This window comes from Polypterus senegalus, chromosome 15 (genome assembly GCF_016835505.1).
Source record: "Polypterus senegalus isolate Bchr_013 chromosome 15, ASM1683550v1, whole genome shotgun sequence".
In the NCBI taxonomy this organism is placed as follows: domain Eukaryota; kingdom Metazoa; phylum Chordata; class Cladistia; order Polypteriformes; family Polypteridae; genus Polypterus; species Polypterus senegalus.
The window spans coordinates 122642965-122665460 of record NC_053168.1 but is presented as its reverse complement, the minus strand read 5'-3'; the positions used below and the strand labels follow the sequence as shown (position 1 = coordinate 122665460).

The following is a 22496-nucleotide window of genomic DNA, read 5'->3' as shown; positions in this document are numbered from 1 at the left end:
CAACAAATAGTACTTTTTTTTTCTTTGCCTCCACTTGGTATTCGCTGAAATTCTTCTATTTCCCCTGTGCTTTTGCCATTGTCTTTTCACAGAAGGCTGAGCTTAAGGGCTATTTATATTGATTTGCATATTCAAAGAGGCGTAATTCTGGGAGGAGTTGGGATGGGGCAGCAGGCGCGTGCATGTGCATTACTTTTCACGCTGACCAAGATTTATGTAGTGGAAGAACGTGGAAGTTGGCATTCGCACAGATTTATGCATCTAGATTTTTTAGTGTGTAAGCACATTTCCGCTTTTGTCTGCATGCCATCTTATAGTGTGAGTTCTACGCACACCATTATGCATGAGGTCTCTGGAGAGCTACTGTACCTTGAGCATGGGAAAAACGCTATATAAATAAAATGTATTATTATTATTAAGTTTTCATTCTAACTCTTTTCTTAACTAGTGACCAGTTTTTGCTGCTAATTAACTATTTCCCTTTATTTTAATTGACTTTTCTTGAGACTCCGACCGCTGAATTGATTCTTTTTTCCTTACATGGCACCTAAACATAAATTTGATATGAAGAGAGCCAACAGATGATCCACTAAACTGGGGCGTCAAACTCCAACCAACTTCATTTCATTCAGTTTCTTAATTTGAAGCCAATTTTCGTTGCTAATTAAACCCGTTTTTTAATTCCATGGTGCTCATTCTGCCATGGCAGACATTTCCAAAACTGGATTTGGAGACCCCTGCTCTAGACAGACACAAGTTTTTCATTTCTGCTTGCTCAAGTTATATGTTGAGGTGATAAAATCAATGTAAGGGAGCTCTGAGGTTCACATTGAAGGAGAAAAGATGTATGAGGAGTCATATCAGGATGAACAATGGCAAGCACTACTATGATGTGGTTCTTCATTGTGTTGTAGTGCACCTTCTTCAAATGAATATTCTGAAGTGGGTTATATGAAAGAGCGATTGTTTTTTATACAGCCATTTTGACATGCATTATATAAAATAATTTAGTGATTTTTAAGTTGTATTGCTTTTGTAACAAAGCTGGTGGTCTGTTTGCAGATGAGCTAAAAAACTGAAGGTAAGATGGCACAATGAAAAACTGGGACAGGGCCCTGCAGTGCTTTAAAAAATCCCATGCCATACTAGTGTGGATGAAAGGGCACTGCAGTGTTCCTTGGAAAAGGGCCTGAATATTATGTCAATGTGATACAGTGTTTCAGTTTTATATTTTTAACAAGCTTGCAGTAAACTATTAAATGTTGTTTTTGCTTTGGGTGGCATAGTGGTATCACTGCTGCCTTGCATTAAGGAGATCAGGGTTCACATTCTGGGTCCTCCCTGCATAGAGTTTGCATATTCTCCCCGTGTCTGCGTGGGTTTCCTCTGGGTGCTCCGGTTTCCTCCCACAGTCCAAAGACATGCAGATTAGATGGACTGGCATTTCCTAAATTGGCTCTGTGTGTATGTTTTTGCCCTGTGATGGACTGGCGTCCCTGTCCAGGGTTTTTTCCTGCCTTGTGTCCTATGCTAGCTGGGACAGACCCTCTCAAACCTGTTCTGGACTAAAAGGGTTAGAAACTGACTGACTGTTTTTGCTTTGCCATACTAGGTATGGAGTGTTGCTTGTTGAGGGAAAAAAAGAATTTCAATGGCTACTACAGTATATAATAAAATGTGTAGAAAATGAAGGGATCTGAATTTACAGTATATACCTGGGTAATGCTGATTGCTTTGGCTAGTGCTGTATAAAGGAAAGTAAAGACTTTAAATGTCTTACGTCAGAATGATTGTGGCATATAACATAATAACATCAAATCTGCTTAATCCAGCATGGCAGGGGTGCCCAACTCCAGTCCTGGAGGGCCTCAGTGGCTGCAGGTTTTCATTCTAACCCGTTTCTTAATTAGTGACCTATTTTTGCTGCTAATTAACTTCTTTTGAATTAATTTTAATTGACTTGGTTTTTAGGGAATGTTTCCCTGAATTTCTTCATCATTCCTCTGAATTACTTCATTTCTTTCCTTAAATGGCACCCAAACAGAAGTGAAATGTGAAGCGAGTGAGCCAACAGAAGACCAACTAAGTCAGGGCCTGAAACTCCAACCAGTTGAGTCTTGTTGCTAATTAAACTCAGTCTTTAATTCCATGGCTTGTTGCTGTTCTCATGGTGCAATAGCAGACATTTCCAAAATTGTGGATTTTCTCTTTTCTAAGAGCAGATCAGCATTCCTGAGACCTTCACCTTTCTTTATTTCGAGATATTGTATGATGGTCACAGTTTGCTGTTCCTGTTTTGGCTTATTTTGTATCTCAATCTTGTTTGGCTGCTAATTAAGGAAAAAGAAATATTTGATTGGTGTGAGTCTTCAAGAGCAAGTCAAATAAAATGAATTCAAAAGAAAGTTAATTAGCATCAAAAATAGGTCACTAATTAAGAAAAGGGTTAGAATGAAAACCTGCAGCCACTGTGGCCCTTCAGGACTGGAGTTGGGCACCCCTGCAGTACGGGATCACAATCAGAGCAGGATCAAAACGAGGCAGGGATCTCTCAAACACGTGACAATATGGGGCCAGTTTAGAGTTACCAGTTTACCTAAAAAACAGATTTTTGGGATATGAAAGGACAATCAGAGCCCTTGATGAAAAGAACATGCAGACATAGGAAAAACATGAAAAATCCACAGAGACCGGGTTTGGGATTTGAATAGGTGGTGCCGGATCAGCGAAATAGCAGTGGCAACCACAATGTCACCTATTAGTGCTGGGCGATATGGAAAAATCATATATCACGATATGGATTATTTTATATCACAATAACGATATATATCATGATATACCACCCACAATAAAGTACGTTTCCAGTTATTCTCTGAAAAGTTTGACAAAAATATCATTGCATACTTTTTTTTGCAACTTTATTTTGAAGTGACATTTAACTGAACTGTCACAAAACCACAAGATGGAGTTTCTTTGCGAAAAAGTTCATTTTTATTCTTGATTATCACTTATATAAAGGGTAGAGTATGCATTGCATAGCGACAAGACATTATCATTCATTTGTCATAGCCTATTTAATGCAATATTTTCTTTAGTAATTGATAAAATTAGGTTAGAAACGATAGAAACGATAGAAGAGAAATAGGACGATAGACACTTTTCTATCGTCCCCACGATATATATCGTCATATCGCCCAGCACCATCACCTATTATGACAAAAAAATACACAAAATAAGTGTGTGACAGTGGCCATTATTTCAAACACTATATAAAGTGTGTTTTTTCAGCCCCCCTTTAATATGTGTATTATTATAGGATGAGTGAGACAAGACTCCCTACGTCCCTCACTAGATTGGTCTACTCCCGCACCTTAAGGTTAACTCACACACTCACATGGTACTCTATGAGCGACTCCTGCACTGCCATTCACTCCCTAGTACATCACATAGGGACTAATAATCTACAGATGTCTGGATATAACCCAGACCTACATTCTATTTGGGTTTCCAAGTATATTGTAAATTCGATGAAGACTAATACACCGTTTGGTTATAGGCCACTCACCGACCAATGATGTCTTACTTCTTCTGCACTGTTCCTCTATTGGAGTGCCCTCCTCAGCCTGATACCCCTGCAAGTCAGAGCACTTGTCACTCTCCCTTGGACCAAGTGCCCTAGTATTTACTTTATTACTTCAAACACAGGTATTACAGTAAGTCAAAGTATAGAGATTTTAAAGCAATGTAGTATTTGTTAAAGTATAATAATACCAGCAGAAGAAAATATAATAGAAAATATTAATAGATAGCAAAGTCTTTATATATGTAATTTTAGAAAGCTTACTGAAAATCAGCAATGCCAAAAGGTCGATGTTGAAGCTTTTCGAATCGGTACTTGGCGTGATGCATAAGCCGCATTCTCCATCTCTCTTTCTTTCTGACTTGTCTCAGTCTTCTTCCTGTTGCTGCTCTCCTGCTCCTCCGGTCAGACTGTTATTTATTGGGTTAGCGCTCTTGTGCATGTGACATTACACATATATGATTGGCTAGCAAGCCTGGTGATGGATGGCTCTGCCCAAAAGCTTTGCTTCTGTTACATACAGTATCTGTGCAATCTCTTGTTATCTTTTACTGTTAAGTTCTACGTTGTCTGACCATTTCAAACTAAAAGCAGGACACATGCGTTAAAGTTATATATTATTGGTCACAAGAAGACAAAATATAAAATTGTTGATCAAAAGGAAGAAAGAATTCAGATATTTATTTAGATACGTTACTTTCAAGTGTCCTGCATACAGTATGCCTTTATAAATTAATTAAGTTGTTTAAGAGTCTTGCAATTTCCTTTAAAATTAAATTAGTTTTGGCCTTTATAGGTCATCATAGTTCATTTAAGCAAAATTAAAACATATATATGTCTCGGATGCTGATTAAATCACTGATGCATATACAGTCATATGAAAAAGTCTGGAAACCCCTCTTAATTCTTTGGATTTTTGTTTATCATTTGCAGAGCTTTCAAAGTAGCAACTTCCTTTTAATATGTGACATGCCTTATGGAAACAGTAATATTTCTGCAGTGACATTAAGTTTATTGGATTAACATAAAATATGCAATATGCATCATAACAAAATTAGACAGGTGCATAAATTTGGGCGCCCCAACAGAGATATGACATCAATTCTTTGTTGAGCCTCCTTTTGCAAATATAACAGCCTCTAGACGCTGTCCTCCTATAGCCTTTGATGAGTGTCTGGATTCTGGATGGAGGTATTTCTGACCCCATTCTTCCATACAAAATCTCTCCAGTTCAGTTAGATTTGATGGCTGCTGAGCATGGACAGCCTGCTTCAAATCATCCCATAGATTTTCAATGATATTCAAGTCAGGGGACTGTGACGGCCATTCCAGCACATTGTACTTCTCCCTCTGCACGAATGCCTTTAGATTTTAAACTGTGTTTTGGGTCATTGTCTTGTTGGAATATCCAACCCCTGCGTAACCTCAACATTTGTGACAACTTTGTGACTGATGCTTGAACATTATACTGAAGAGTTTGTTGATTTTGGGTTGAATTCATCCGACCTTCGACTTTAACAAGGGCCCCAGTCCCTGAACTAGCCACACAGCCCCACAGCATGATGGAACCTCCACCAAATGTGACAGTAGGTAGCAGGTGTTTTTCTTGAATGCGGTGTTCTTCTTCCGCCATGCAAAGCGCTTTTTGTTCTGACCAAATAACTCAATGTTTGTCTCATCAGTCCAAAGCACTTTGTTCCAAAATGAATCTGACTTGTCTAAATGAGCATTTGAATACAACAAGCGACTCTGTTTGTGGCGTGAGTGCAGAAACGGCTTCTTTCTCATCACCCTGCCATACAGATGTTCTTTGTGCAAATTGCGATGAATTGTAGAACGATGTACAGATACACCATCTGCAGTAAGATGTTCTTGCAGGTCTTTGGAGGTGATCTGAGGGTTGTCTGTAGCCATTCTCACAATCCTGCGCATATGCCGCTCCTGTATTTTTCTTGGCCTGCCAGACCTGCTGGGTTTAACAGCAACTGTGCCTGTGGCCTTCCATTTCCTGATTCCATTCCTTACAGTTGAAACTGACAGTTTAAACCTCTAAGATAGCTTTTTGTAGCCTTCCTCTAAACCAGGAGACTGAACAATCTTTGTTTTCAGATCTTTTGAGAGTTGCTTTGAGGATCCCATGCTGTCTGTCACTCTTCAGAGGAGAGTCAAAGGGAAGCACAACTTGCAATTGACCACCTTAAATACCTTTTCTCATGATTGGACACACCTGTCTATGAAGTTCAAGGCTTAACAAGCTAATCCAACCAATTGGGTGTTGCAAGTAATCAGCATTGAGCAGTGACAGGCATTCAAATCAGCAAAATTACAAGGGGAGCCACATTTTTTCACATTTGATTTAATTTCATACACGACTAAATACTGCTTCACTAAAAATCTTTGTTTGGAAAACACCCCAGTACTCAGAAGTTCACTGTTGTCTTTTTTGTTGAAGTAGAGTTAATTATTAGGCAGGTTGAGAGGGGTTCACAAACGTTTTCATATGACTGTATTTGGGGTGCCAAACTTGTCACAAACCCATTTAATTGGCAGGAAAAGAAAACATTCCCATAGGACACAGAAACAAAAATAAAGATTTGTGTGCCTTGCAATCTTTCAAGGGTTAGGCCTCAGAGAGCTCTGTTTCATCTGCTCTTTTCGGGTCTAAAGATGCCATTCTCTCCATATCCTGCTGGTTATATCGGCTCATGCCTAGAGTGGGTGGGGCTTAGAACACGAGAGGGAGGGGCTAGTTGTTAGGCTATCTGTGATATAGCAGTTCAAACAACTGACTGAGAGAAATTTTTACATTTATCAATTTCATGCAGACTTTCTATGACAGTTTAATCTGTATTTACTACATTATAAAATGACGGTCATGTTATTTTTTTATTATTCATTCAAGTTGTAATGCTTTGGCACACAACATGGCCTATCAATGGAGCATCTTTTAATCTAACTGTGAGCATACTTTGTGTAATGTATTTTTGTGGCTGCATTTCTAGCTCTTGTAAAATGTTGTAATTAACCAATATGTTACCTTCTAGGTCTAAAGCAGCATCACTACCACCTTTATACAGATATGAAAATCACAAAGAAGGAGTAAGTATAAGACTTTCCACAACTGAAATTCTAGCTGTTAATTTCATTGACATAAAAGGTTGTTAGACTGCCCTAATGATTACCGCCCAGCAGCACTTACTCCCATAGCTATGAAGTGCTTTGAAAGGCTGGTGCTAGAACACATCAAGGACATCATCCCTGACAGGTCCACTTGAGGATGCCATCTCCATAACACTTCACACCACCCTGTCTCATCTGGAGAACAAGAACTGTTTTGCCAGGCTGCTGTTTGTGGACTACAGCTCTGCATTTAACACCGTCATTCCATCCCAGCTCATCGCTAAACTCCTGGATCTGGGGCTTGGCTCTTCACTGTGCAACTGGGTACTGGACTTCCTCACCAGAGGACCTCAGCAAGTGCGTATTGGTGGAAAATCCTCCTCCATCATCACCATCAACACTGGTAGCCAGCAGGGCAGTGTGCAGAGCCATCTGCTTTACTTTCTCTACACCCATGACTGCATAGCTAAGTACAGCCCTAACACCATCCTCAAGTTTGCTGATGATACCACTGTAATAGGTCTGATCAGCGAGGACGATGAGATGGCCTATAGAGAGGAGGTCAGACTCATGGCAGAAAGGTGTCATTACAACAACCTCACCCTCAACGTTAGCAAAACTAAGGAGATGATTGTGGATTTCCGCAAACAGGCAATAGAGCACAGCCGCATCTACATCAGAGGTGAGACTGTGGAGCAGGTTAGCAGCTTTAGGTTCCTCTGAGTCACCCTCACTGATGACCTCAAATGTTCAAGTCATACTGCGGCAGTAGTCAAGAAAGCCCAACAAAACCTCTACTTCCTCAGGAGACTGAGTAAGGCCCGAATGTCCCCAACAACCCTGTGCAGATTCTACAGGTGTACTGTGGAGTCCATCCTGGTGCAGCAACTGCTCAGTTCAGGACTGCAGAGCTCTGCAGCGTGTGGTGAATACAGCACAGCAGATCACGGGCACACAGCATCCACACTACATGCTGTCTCAGGAAAGTGAACCGTATCAGGTGGGACCCCAGCCACCCTGCACTGTCACTTTTCACACTCCTCCCATCTGGGAAGCGACTAAAGTCCATTCGGACGCACACCTCCAGGTTCAGGAACAGTTTATACCCAACTGCAGTCAGACTCATGAACAATCAGTAACATTGTGTCACCTCCACTGCCACCTGCACATATACTTCTGCCACTGTCTAGATAGATAGATAGATACTTTATTAATCCCAAGGGGGAAAGTCACTTGAACACTGTACCAGTGGCGTAGCTTGAGTTCGTGCCGCTCGGGGCGGGGCGGTGCTTCAATTTGCTGCCCTCCAACATATCTAGTTATGTTAAACTATTTAAATAGAAAATTAAAATGATGTATAGAGAAAAATTAAGATACATTTTGCATAGATTTATTCATATATAAAGAAACAGCAATAATTTTTTATATACATTTATAAGCATCAACTAGACAAGAATATAGTATAGACGCACTGATAAGCCGTGTTCTAATTATTAGTTTAATATAATTACGCTACGAAAACCAGAACCAAAGTAGGGTACAAGTGATAGGTGGGGACGTTTTCTGCGCAGAGCAAGAACGCATTCGGATTAGTAACGAAATGAAATTATAAATTGTAAATTAGTCGTTTATCTTCCTAGAAATTATTATCGGTGTAATGTTTATGTTTATTTTTGTCGTTGCCTCATACTTTTCATCTGCTGTGTCTGATGCAGAAGGACAGTCTGAGCATTATTTTTCAAGCATTTGTTGTTAAAAATCTGAAAATGTGACTTTTTTCATACATGAGTGATATTTTTTCGAACCCTGCTGCTTACACACAAATTGTACTAAACCTTTTGGCCAATAATGCCGCCCCCAAAAATGTACCGCCCGAGGCACACCGCCCCCTCTGCCCGCCCCTAGCTACGCCACTCCACTTTAACTGTCTACAGTAACTGTCTCTATTTATTCCTAGGATTCTGGCTTTATTTATTTACTTATTTCTATTCATTTATTTATTGTGTGGTTCTTTTTTTTTTTTTGTCTATATTCACTGTCTGCGGGGGCACATGCAAGCAAGCATTTCATTGTACAAGGTACTTGTACTTGTACACATTACAATAAAGAATTGAATTGAATTAACTCCTGGCAGAGCTAAGCAGAGCTCCACTAATTCATTGTATCTGCTAACTGCAGTCTGTAAATGCTGATTATTAGGCGGAGAAAGAATATTTGGTATAAAACTTATAGAAATAGAGAGAGTGGAGAAACAAATGTCATTTGAAGTAGAGATACTGGGGCAAAGCTCCCAAGATGTACAGGTGCAACCTTTCACCATCCATATCCTTCTCTAGGTTTGCCTCTCATCTGCATCTCTTGACTCCAGGATCTACCGCCCTCTGCCGTAGCTTCTACCTGTCTTCTCCTATGTGCTCCTTGACCTAGAATTAGTTGTGACAGTCAATCAGTAAACCAGTTAAGATTAATTAAGTTAATTGGCACCTAGAGATTGGCCAGTTGTGAGTGAAAGTATATTTGTGCAGCTGGTGCTCAGTCCGAGGATGGTTTCTGTCTTGTGCTCAATGCTATCAGGATGAACACTGTAACCTTGAATTATATACGTGAGTTAGAAAATGGATGAAAGGATGGATGACTTGTCTTCTGTCCAAAGACCATGGACGTTTTTTTAATAGGACTAATTTTAATAAAAATCACTGTACGTACAATATGTGTTTGAGAGTGTGTACACACAGACACATACACAAACACACACACACACACACTAGCACGTAGTAGTGAAACAGGACAAACTTTAAAAATCAATAAAAAAAAATGTAATAATTTATATTGAGAAGAATTTATATTGATAGTTTTCGAATGTGAGGGCCTCTTGATATCCAGTATTTTTGGTTTTTCTATCAGGGGCGAGAATGTAGCTGTGATATCTTTGCCAAAAATGTAAAATGTTGGCAAGGTATCCAACATCAAACATTGCCACTGTATCTGATCACGTTAAAGCTCTGACGGGAGAGCTTCCCCAAGTGGGTAGAAGAGCATGTGGTCGTGATATCTCTGCCAATGAGCAGCTACCATCTAACACACACGTAGCTTTGATCTCTCTCTCAAAAACGTCAAACGTTACTCCTTAACAATCTCTAGATTATAATGACTGCTGAACAAACAGGTATCGCTAGCTATGCAGAGGCAAGGTTCACTCCAACACGTGGCGAGAGGTAGACCGACTCAAATGGAGGCTGGCGCATGACTGAGTGAGGAGGGCCCCGCCCAGCTCCCTACTTCTGAGGCCCCGCCTCCCACTCCCCTCCTGCATGCCTTGACCATTAGATAGATAGATAGATAGATAGATAGATAGATAGATAGATAGATAGATAGATATGAAAGGCACTGTTTGATATAGATAGATAGATAGATAGATAGATAGATAGATAGATAGATAGATAGATATTGAAAGGCACTATATGATAGATAGATAGATAGATAGATAGATAGATAGATAGATAGATAGATAGATAGATATGAAAGGCACTGTTTGATAGATAGATAGATAGATAGATAGATAGATAGATAGATAGATAGAGTGCATCTGGAAAGTATTCACAGCGCATCATTTTTTCCACATTTTGTTATGTTACAGCCTTATTCCAAAATGGACTAAATTCTTTTTTTTCCTCAGAATTCTACACACAACACCCCATAATGACAATGTGAAAAAAGTTTACTTGAGGTTTTTGCAAATTTATTAAAAATAAAAAAAATGAGAAATCACTTGTCCATAAGTATTCACAGCCTTTGCTCAATACTTTGTCGATGCACCTTTGGCAGCAATTACAGCCTCAAGTCTTTTTGAATATGATGCCACAAGCTTGGCACACCTATCCTTGGCCAGTTTCGCCCATTCCTCTTTGCAGCACCTCTCAAGCTCCATCAGGTTGGATGGGAAGCGTCGGTGCACAGCCATTTTAAGATCTCTCCAGAGATGTTCAATCACATTCAAGTCTGGGCTCTGCCTGGGCCACTCAAGGACATTCACAGAGTTGTCCTGAAGCCACTCCTTTGATATCTTGGCTGTGTGCTTAGGGTCGTTGTCCTGCTGAAAGATGAACCGTCGCCCCAGTCTGAGGTCAAGAGCGCTCTGGAGCAGGTTTTCAAACAGGGTGTCTCTGCACATTGCTGCAGTCATCTTTCCCTGTATCCTGACTAGTCTCCCAATTCCTGCCGCTAAAAAATAGACAGATGCATGCAGATCCATTGGATAGATAGATAGATAGATAGATAGATAGATAGATAGATACTTTATTATTTATTGTAGTATTTAATTGTGACAATATTATACATTAACGTTCAGGTGTGACGCAGTGTCCTTGATAATTTGATACAAAATGTATCATTCAAGCTGTAGCATCCTTTATCTTTTCAAAACTAAAAGTGTCGTCAGAGTACATTGTCCAAAATGTCAGTTTAACTCTGCTTTGCCTCGGTGCTAGCAATAGTCATTTGGAGAAAGCAACAAGGAAAGCTATCAGCCATCCATTATCGTCTACTGTCCCCACTCATATTCCACAGTCTGCGCTATGGAATTGTGTATTCCAAGGCAAGGTCTTGTGTACCTCACATCTAAGCGAAGTGGCGGCTCCAGGCAATGTGGTGACTCTGAGGCTCGGGATCTATGCTGGCAATCAGAAGTTTGCCAGTTCAAATCCAGTAAATGCCAGAAGTGATTCCACTTTGCTGGACCCTTGAGCAAGGCCATTAACCTGCAATTGCTCCATCCTGGGTATGACGTTCACCTGCATCCAGCCCTGCAGACAGGCCGTCCTACTTACAGGGAAAGCTTGGAAGTCAGTGGCAGGATTGACACTCCAGCCACTGTAAAAAAGAGCTCACACTGCTCCATTCCACATGAAGTAGTGTGGTGCTGAGGTGTCATCTATTGTATGGCTGCACTTCGGTCCTAATTTGGGATCCTGAGGTGGTTTGTGGTGTGGTAGGGGGGCAAAGCCGTGTCTCAGTGCATACTTCCACATCTATCCCCCAATGCCTCAATAAAACATAACAATGGTACATTTTATAATTATTTTTTATATGTTTTTACAAACAGCTGGCTGGCCGACAAAGCAAGTCTACAGCTGGATCAAGTGATGCATCACCTCAGCCCCCAAAAAGAAAAGGCAAGAAGGAGCAGTTGTCCCCAGCAGAAGAAGTGGGTTTGCATGGAAAGCCTGTCAGGGTCAAATGGAAGCGGAATGGGATTACTGCACCCATTTACCATCGTAACAGTAAGGCTGCCCTTTCTGCTTTTGGACATCCTGTCTGTGTATGTGGGATTCTTCTTTGACACTGTCACTAGTGGCATTCTGGGTGGTCCGTCAGGCAGAACCTTCGCCTCTGCATTATTAGCATAAATGTGTCTATGTTTTGATGCCTGTTGATGCTGCTTGGCTTTTCATGTTTAGGCCAGGGAGTTAACTGACAGCCTTCCTTTTTCTTCTTCCTAAATGCTTAACTCCTTTAGCGTAATAAATGTTGTTAAGTGCTTACATAGTAAAACATACAGTAACACTGTATTAAAATCGGATTTATTTAGCACATGACTTTCTTGTAAAAAGCTGTGATTTTGAAATTTTTTACCCCATCTCCATATTTTCCTCACATGTGTACTGTAATGAGTTGACTGTCATCCTGGCTGGGATTGATGCTGTTTCCTTATCTGGCCTAGAGGCCATTGTAATGGAAGGACAGCCTGAGTGGATGGGCATCCTGACTGGAAGGACTGGTTCTTCCTTCTCTGCTTTTGGGGACAGCAGCTAAATGGACATCAAAGCTGGCTGTACCCTTTCCCCTTCAGGAGGCTCGTATAACAGAAGGACAGAGGGAGGCTGCTTCCTGGGGCCATGTGTTCCACCAGTACACTGGGTGGCAGCATTCTTCTGGCATAGCTCCCATTTGGACTCCTGCAGGGCTGCATGGGTGATGTTTTTCTGGAGGGCAGCTATGTTGGGGCTCACGGTTGCTACTGGAATGAACTGTTGGCAGGAGGCTTCTTTGTCAAGTGGAGGTTCTTTTCTTCAATAACCACTTTAGTAACAGCAAACCAAAATGTGTTTGGACTGTGAGAGAAACGCGGAGCTCCTGGGGAGACCATGCAAACTCCATGCAGTCTTCTTCACTGTAAGACAGCAGGGCTACCACTATGCCACCTTGCCACCCAATAATCATCATCATCATCATCATCATCTTTAATTATTATTATTATTATAGTGCTTTTGTTATTTTTTTTATTTAAATAGCCACCCCATGTCATGCTAAAACTCACTTAGCGAAATCTGTATATTATTATTTTGACTATAGTGAAGAAAAATAAAGGAATAAAAAATATGAAAGAACAGAATAATGGATGGAAGAAAGTAAGGACAGCAATTAATAATAATAATAATAATAATAATAATAACATACTGATTTAACTCAGTCAGTATTTAGCATGACATGAGATGGCTATTTATATATTTAAAAAAATATCAAAAGCACTAAGAGTATCCTGAAATAGACTGGTGCCCCATCCAGGATCACTAGCTTCCAGATTAGACTCTGCATTGGACTGACTGGGTCCAATAATTGCATTGATGGCAAAGCATTGTTAGAAACAAAATTGGTACACAATCTACTGAATATAAAAGTCTCACAGTCCTGGGAAGATCTGAACTGATGACACAGCAACTTTCAAAAGATGGTTGGGTTCATTACTGTGTACTTAATGAGGTGTTTAATTTCTCTTTTTATTAAGTGGTCCCGTTTTCTTTTCCTTCCTCTACTGATTTGTCTTTGGAGTAGTTCCTGTATTGTGCCATTAGATGGCAGTGTTGATACAGGAAAGCATAAAGGCAGTTCTGGTTAGTTTTTGGCTTTTTATTCTATTTATTAAGTAGAAGTCTGTGATTGTCTCCAGTGTGAAAGGCACCTTGTAAAAAATGGCTTGGTTAAAATAATTAAATGTTGAAAACAGAATAATGAATGATTCATTGACTCAATTTTGGAATCCATCTTCTTCCTCGACTTCTAAAGCTTTTCCCACTTTCATATATATTGGGCCAGGCTCCTCCACTCTCATCTGATGTACACTTCCTTACCTGATACCCCTTTCTCTCTTAGAGCCCCCTTCACACAGTCCATCCACTTTCTCTTTGGTTGTTCTCCTCTCCTCTCCAACACCTCCTTAACTGATTGTTCTACCCACATTGCTTACCTCTCTGTTCATTACCTGCCATGGCAGTAAATCTGAAATTAGCTGATTACACAACATTTTTTGTCAATGTTTTGCGTTTTTGAAAATAGCCAAAACTGTTGCCCTCCTGTGTATCATCATTTAGTTCGCAATACAAATAAAGAATCGGAGTGAAGATCTTTTTGAAGTAAAATAAATGTGCAGAGGAAGTTATAAAAAGCTATAAAGCTAAACCAAGATGGAGCAGAATGAAATATGATTTTTTTTCTATTGCGGATGGAGATGCTGTTTTTCAGAATGTGATAGACAGAAAGAGAGCAGCACAGGATGGTGCTTTTGAGTGAGTAAAAATAATTTGCAACTGTTATTGTTCTTTTATAGGTTTATTTTTTTATTCAAACCCACTATATAATACCGTATATACTTGTGGATAAGTCGAGACTTGCTTTTACAGTATAATTTCTTGTATTTTATAATGTTGGTTGGATAAGTCGAATGCAGAAAACTCACGCTATTGATGATATGCTAACGCCCACCTGAGAGAGTAACCACATATGGAGCACACGGCCTTTGTTTTCTATGTGGGTGCAGCAATGAGCCGTATCAACGTGTGCTCTTAACCTCTCTCTGTCTCTCTCTATTGTGCCTACGTGACCACACAGTAATACCCAAACTATTCTGAATCGACGTCTGCACTGATTTGTGTTTTTTGTATCTCGCACCTTTATCATAAGAGCATCCCTTATCCACAATGAAGCGTTAGATCAGAAGAAAATATGAAGCTGGTTTTAAATTAAACGTCATTGAAGTAGCGAAAGAAATTGGTAACTCGATGTGTCTGAGAAACTGGCGTGAAATTGGAGGAGGCAAGAAGATGTAAAAAAAATAAAATAAAATAAATAAGTGTTGCATTTTTGAACGGGCGTATAAGTCGGGGTCTGATTTTATGATCAATTTTTCGGATTTCAAGACCCAACTTATACGTGAGTATATATGGTAATTTGAGATTTGTAGCATTTTTAGCTTTGAATGAATCAACTTTAAATTGAATTTGTAACATTGCTGAATACTACTGTTCTATAGTAATGTTCTGTAATGCAGAGTCTGGCTGCAATCTCCCACACCATACACTCAAGCCCCGCCTCCCACACCCACCCGTGCCTTGAGGCTCCACCCCCACTGTAGATGCATTCCATGGTTTGTGGATTGTGATTGTCAAAACTATCATCATAAATGGCAAAGTGGGCATCATCTTACCAGTGCAAAAAACACATGTCTGGTGGCTTAACAACATGTGTACATGTAGCAGGAAATGAGTCCAGTGATTTTTTTTTTTACCCAAGATCTTTATTTATATACTAAATACCTGGCAGACGCATTAGTCTTTGGAAACAAGATAGCATTTGTTTTGCTATTTTTTAATTTATTTTTTTTTTTGCAAAGTGAAATGCTTAATTTTGTGCGAGTCGTGTCACTCATCACTATCTGGAAACTTTCTGGCAGCCTACTGGATGATCAAACCCCATCACTATCTACTGGCTCATGCTCAGTTACTGTGGTAGTTCATACCATGACGCGCCACTTTCTTTTCTGCTTGGCATTAGTACCCTCTTTAGATCCACTTTTCACTGGGAAGGTACATCACAGCCTGGCAGTGCACCCTTATCCACCCTGGCATGCAGAGGATTTCCTCTTACATTTTCCCAACAACAGGATGAACTCCTCCAGCTATGTCTTTGACTCAGTAGCTTCAAAATAATTAGTACAATTGAAAAAGACATTTTAGCAAACCAAAACATGTTTACGGTAATTAAGTGAATGTTTATTACTACAGGAGTGAATTAGAAGCTCCAACTACTTGCAAATCCCAGTCATTAAAATAACATTTCTCAAGAGCAGCTCAGCCCCAATGACCAGCACTGAAGTGTGATTACAGGGTATGCGCCTCGTGTTTGCACCAGACCCCTCTCTGGTGTTTCTGCATTTATGTGTCTGTCTGTCTATTTAGTGTCGCCGCGCTCAAATGACTCAGACTTGTGGGAGTAAAGAAACACAGGCATCCTGAACAAAATGTCTGATTGATGCCAGTTTTCAGATGGACTATTAGTATAGTTTTTGCCCTTCTTGCCTCATCTTTCTAAGATCAAAAAGAAATAAGAAGACTTTCCATTGACATGGTGGGTGGGAGTAGGGGGAGTAGTCTACTTATCGTAGGTCTCACTAATTTAAATTTTAACCTGGAAGAAAAATCCAGATCCATCTGTTGTCTTTCCTGCTTATCTAGTTTAGGGTCATGGAGAGCTGGTACCTTTCATGGTAGATGTGAGCCCCTCTGTGCCATTCTTGTCATTCCTCCTTCTCTCTTGTAAATGACTCTGTTCCCCTATTCCTCATTCCTTCACTCTATCTTTCCTCCATCTCTTCTATTTTAATGCCTTACTTATACCTGGTATCTTCTCTACTGATTTCAAGAAGTCTAATCCCTATTCTCTAGAAACACTCTCTCAACTCATCTGCCACTGATAAATACTATCCCATTTACCTTCTGCCATTTCTGTTCAAGACCTCAGAACCAGTAGTCCACCAACAACTTTCCTGTATTCTCTCTGACAACAACCTTCTAGACCCTCATCAGCTGCTTTCAGTCACAAATCATCTTGAATCTTCTCGAGCTGCTTCTCTGTCCTCTATTCTGATACTTCTTGACCTTTCAACAGCTTTCAGTATCTTTAACCACTCCTTGCTTATCTTTTTCCTCACTAAACTTGGAATCCATGGTTCTGCTTAGGACTGGTTTTGACCGAACCCAAGATGTGGCTTAAGTTAAGTCCACATCTCTCTTCTCTTCACATTTGCTTTTTAGGTAATGTTAGCTCTTCTCATGGATACTCTTACCATCTCTGTGCTGGTGATGCACAGATCTTCCTCTCATTTCCTCCTTACAACCCATAGGTTTCAGCCCAGATCTCCAGGTATCTCCCTCTGCCATCTCATCATGGATGAGTGTTCATCTCCTTAAACTGAACCTTTTAAAGTCATATATCCAGTACTTAACTTCTAGTTCCCCTTCCTCAAATTTGTCTTTAAGTATTGCTGTTAAAGATGTCACCTTTTCATCATCAGTCTCAAGCAGAAATCTTGAGGTGACTCTGGACTCCTCACTTTCATTCATTGGTCATATTTCTTCAATGACCCAATGATGTTGTTTCTTTCTTCATAATATTTAGAGTTTTCACCTCTTTCCCGCTAATTATACTATGCAACTCCTTGTTCAGGCACTGGTTCTCTTTTGGGTGGACTATTGCAACTCTTCAACTGCAATCAGACTTCTGCAGCTCCTCCAGAATGCACTTGATGGACTTTTGTTCTTTGTTCTTTGTCTCACTCCTACCACTCCTCTTCTATGCTATGGTGTGATTGCAAAGATCCAGCTGAAAACTCTTGTCTTTACCTACAGTTCTACTTCTCAATATTTGCAGTCCTTGGTCACTCCATATGTTCCTTCAAGAAATCCTCATTCTGACTCTGCTTGTCTGCTGACTCTTCCTCCTTTTGCCAGGCGTGCCAAGATGGGACAATGCTTCTCCACTTTTGCTCCAAAACTGTGGAATGATCTCCCTTAGTCCATTTGAACTGCACCCAATTTGCTGTGTTTAGGTGTCTTTCTTCCAGTCTGAGAGGGAGGAAACGAGAGAACATTATAAAGCACCATCTCCTGGAGTGGCAGAGAATTACCTTCACCATAGCCCTTAAACTGTCTCTCATGCACACATGTAGGACAATACATTTACATTTATTTGCTTAACAGACACTTTTATCCAAAGCGACTTACAAAAGAGGTAAACATAATCGAGTCACATTAGGCTAAGGCCTGTTTGTACAGCAAGTGTAGTAGGACAAGAAACAAAGTTGGGTATCACTTTAGATTAGGTGTCTCTAATTACGCTTTACTTACCATGTAATCTATACTAATAAAAGGCAAAGCCCTCACTGACTCACTGACTCACTCACTGACTCATCACTAATTCTCCAACTTCCCTTGTAGGTAGAAGGCTGACATTTCCAGGCTCATTCCTTACAGCTTACTTACAAAAGTTAAGCAAGTTTCATTTCGAAATTCCACACGTAACGGTCATAACGGTCGATAAAGGTCGACAACGTCCGCCATGTTGAACTTTCTTATTTATGGCCCCATCTTCACGAAATTTGGTAGGCGGCTTCCCTGCGCTAACCGAAACCGATGTACGTACTTATTTCGGTGGTATGACGCCACTGTCGGCCACCATATTGAACTTTCCATACGTCACTAATTCTCCAGCTTTCCGTGTAGGTAGAAGGCTGAAATTTGGCAGGTTCATTCCTTACAGCTTACTTACAAAAGTTAAGCAGGTTTCATTTCGAAATTCTGTGCGTAACAGTCATAACGGTTGACAACGTTCGCCATGTTGAACTTTCTTATTTATAGCCCCATCTTCACAAGATTTGGTAGGTGGCTTCCCTGCGCTAACCAAAACCATGTACTTACTTATTTCAGTGGTATGATGCCACTGTCGGCTGCCATATTGAAGTTTCCAATGTCACTAATTCTCCAACTTCCCGTGTAGGTAGAAGGCTGAAATTTGGTACTTATTACGTTGGTATGATGCCACTGTCGGCTGTCATATTGAACTTTTCAACAGTCTTTGTTACTGATGGGCCCATCTTCAAGAAATTTGGTACGTGGGTTCCCAACGCTAACTGAATCCTACTTACGTACATATACAGTATACGTCCATAGCCTGCAGCTCAGTCACCGTGTGAGGCGGCGTTGGGTCCCCCATCCCAACGCCTCCCACATTGTTGGCTGCCTGCCTATATAAGGCCGTCTGTCGCTCCAGTCTCTACATTCCCTTCCTTGTTTTGCCACGGGATTCACGTCTCCCTGCTGATAACTACATCCTTTTTATTTAATCCACGGCTTCTCCGCTGTTTTATTGTTCATTTATTACGATTATGGTTATTGTGTAGGTATTTTAGACTTACTTTACATTGTTCAGGTACCCATTTCCTTTATCATTCCAACCGTACCCCCATTAACATGTCTATCGAGATGATCACCATCGATCAAAGAACTGTCACTTACTGAGTGGTTTCCATGCCCGGAGATGGCACCTACCTTTTCCATTCTCTTTGTTACATATTGCACGGCCATATCAGGCTCACTCTTGATATCCGGAGGAACATTGTGTCTTATGTATTGAATGACTGAGATAGGTTCAAGGTGTGGACTGATGACGGTACAGGAGATAATTATACTACACAGGAGCACTAGAAGAGTGAAATGCTTAAGCCCTTCACCTATGGTTCTGCATGTGAGTTGATGGCTGCCGCTGAATTGTTCGGTTGTCGCTTTCAAGTGTACCAAAATGCCAAATATTTTACACCTTTGGACAACCGCCAATGCCTCTTAAACATCTTAGATTGACAGGTGACGATTTCAGTAGTGGACACTTTGATGTTTATGAATGTTTAAACTCTCAAAAGCTGGATGTGAAGTTATTGATGAAACTGGTTGTATGCTTACAACGCTTGACAGATGCCAAATGTCACTTCAACACAAGTTCTACAAATACTGTCGTAATTGAAACAAACCATGAAACTCAAACAGATTATGACAGCAGCAATCCAAGCTGTGAGATTTGAAACAAGATTACTGTTCACATGGCCAACTGTACGTTGCATGCTCAAGAGTAAGCTCAGCGCACAGCTTGGTCATATTACAACCGGAGGGCCGAACTGACAACGTGGTATACAAAGAGATCCTTAACAAATAATTATTGGTATATTTTCCCTCAGTTTAAAAAGGTTTAATTTTCTTGTTAATAAAAATTTTAAGGCAGTACTTTGCCGCTGCGAAGCGCGGGTATTTTGCTAGTTACTTATATAATTAAAGAGTAACTAGGTGTTATTACCTTGCACTTACTGTTTAATACAGTGTAATCCGTCCATCCATTATCCAACCCGCTATATCCTAACTACAGGGTCATGGGGATCTGCTGGAGCAAAGCCCAGCCAACACAGGGCACCAGGCAGGAAACAAACCCCGGGCAGGGCGCCAGCGCACCGCAGATATAGTGTAATGCTATAATTAATTACTCGACTGTAATTGTTATTCCACAATTTTTAAAAGTACGTATGTACATAAACTGTATAATAATAATTATAATAGAGTGCTTACCCACAGCATTACATTGTGATACTCTGTAAATACAAGGTAATAACACCTAGTTATTCTTTAATTATATAAGTAATTACATAGGAAGTACAGCGTAATTAGGGGCACCAAATCTAAAGTGACACCAAAAGTTGATTGCCAAAAGTGAAAAGATAATAACTAATACATTTACAATCATAACAAGCAATAAGGCAATTAAACGTAAACAAATGAATCAATGATATAACAATATTGCAGAGCAAAGTTTTTTTTTCTTCTTCGTCAATTCAATAGATATTCACAGAACAGATGGGTCTTCGATCGCTTCTTGAATATATTGAGGGAGTCAGCAGTATGGGTGGAGGAGGGCAGCACGTTCCACCAACCAGCAACTACGCAGGAAAAGAGTGTGGATTGAGACTTGATACCACGTAGACGTGGCATCACTAGAGGCTGTTCCCTGGCAGACCTGAGGGTCTCCATATACTCAGGAGCTGACCCACTGACTACTCTGTAGGCAAGCATCAGGGATTTGAACTTAATGTGTGCTGCTACGGGGAGCCAATGTAGCCACCTGAGGAGAGGAGTGACATGTGCCCATCTCAGCTGGTTAAATTCAAAACGGGCCGATACATTATGGATCAACTGCAGTGGATTGATAGCACATGTAGGTGTTCCTGCAGTTATAATACGTATACCCAGACAGCGTTTAGAAGCCATTATAAAAGCTAATGTGTAGACTACAAGTCCAAGGAGGTTCTGCTCAAGCTTTATAACACACTAGTGAGGCCTCATCTGGAGTACTGTGTGCAATTTTGGCCTCCGGTCTACAAAAAAAAAAGACATTGCAGCATTAGAACAAGTCCAGAGAAGAGGAACTAGACTGATTCTTGGACTGAGAGATATGAGCTATGAAGACAGATTAAAAGATTTGAGCCTTGTCGGTTTAAGCAAATTGAGATTAGGAAGGGGATATAATTGAAGGATATAAAATGAAATATGAAAGGAATTAGTACAGGGATTCTGTCTGTTCTGCGGGTTTGTTTCCTGCCTTGCGCCCTGTGTTGGCTGGGATTGGCTCCAGCAGACCCCCGTGACCCTGTAGTTAGGATATAGCGGGTTAGATAATGGATGGATGGATTCTGTCTGTTAATTAAAAAAAAAGTTAAAAAGTTCAAAACAGAAACTTTTAAAGGGTAAATTTTGCGCAAAAGATACCACAGACATAAATTATTAAGTAGTGTGGTAGAGAGCTGGACCTTCAAAAATTCAACTTGATGTTATTTTGGAGAAATGAGATGGATAGGACTGATGAGCCGAATGGCCTGATCTTGTCAAAATTCTTGTAGTCCTAGTGATGGTACGCATGGAGCAGAATTTACCGAGATGATGACTGCAAACAATACGACTGTGCACATTATGAATAACTAAATCTCACTTGCAGTTGACAAATGTGACCAGTCAACTGTGAGATGATCTTCTCTGGCCCATGGCTGTGATTGAAATTTATTTGTCGATTTGTTTCCTTTTTGGAATCTTTGTAAACATATTTGTGTTTTCTATTAATTAAAATGAAGTTTGTTATTTTAAGCTACTTGTGGAAATAATGGGGGCCGAACCGCTCCTCGAATCCGGACACAGACAGGCACATGCTTTTTATTTTCTTGTGGGGCAGTTCTATCCCCCAGCTTCCCACTTCAGAGCACAGTACACAAGTAAATAGCACACAATACTGCTCAGTCCCTTCTCTTCTTTCTTTCTTTCTCTTCTGCCATCTCCACTCCTCTCCATGCAAGTTTTGTCCTCCACCTCCCAACTCTGGCTCTCCGAATGGAGTGAGGCGGCCTCTTTTACACAGCACATGGAAGTGCTCCAGGTGCTCTTCGGTTGTCTTCTGGCAACACTCCTGGGTGTAACAGAAGTGCTGCATGGGCATCCGGAAATACTCCAGGAGCACCCGGATCCTCTTCCGGCAGCACTTCCGGGTGTGGCAGAAATGCTGCAGTCCAGGGCTCCGGAACCGTCCAGGTGACCCCCAATGGCGGCCACAGGCCCCAGCAGGGTTGAGCTTCCAGGCCTGTGGCCCCGATGAAATTTTATGGTGTCCCGGGGGAGTTATTGCCCCTCACCCAGTCCTACCATCATAGAGGTGTCCCAGATAGGCAAGGACCCCAGTCATCCACCACATACTCTTGTTTATCATGGCACTGGAGAGTGCTGGTCGGACATGCAAGTAAGGTTTTATACATATGAAACAACCACTGCCAGTACTACTACTAGGCAAACACTTCAACAGAGTGTCGAGCAGTAAAATATGTTTTCCATCATTTATATTTACTTGTGTACCATTTTCGGTACAAATCCCTAAGAATCCATGCAGG

General features: G+C 40.7%; 1 protein-coding gene across 1 annotated transcript in view; it reads left to right on the top strand.

Moving 5' to 3' along the window:
* Positions 1 to 22496, top strand: part of LOC120516038 (doublecortin domain-containing protein 2-like) — a 140778-nt gene that overhangs the window by 59952 nt on the left and 58330 nt on the right. Inside the window, exons 7-8 of the mRNA XM_039737474.1 lie at positions 6625 to 6679; positions 11802 to 11979. Coding sequence (XP_039593408.1) covers positions 6625 to 6679; positions 11802 to 11979 — 233 coding nt within the window. The remainder of the gene's footprint in view (positions 1 to 6624; positions 6680 to 11801; positions 11980 to 22496) is intronic.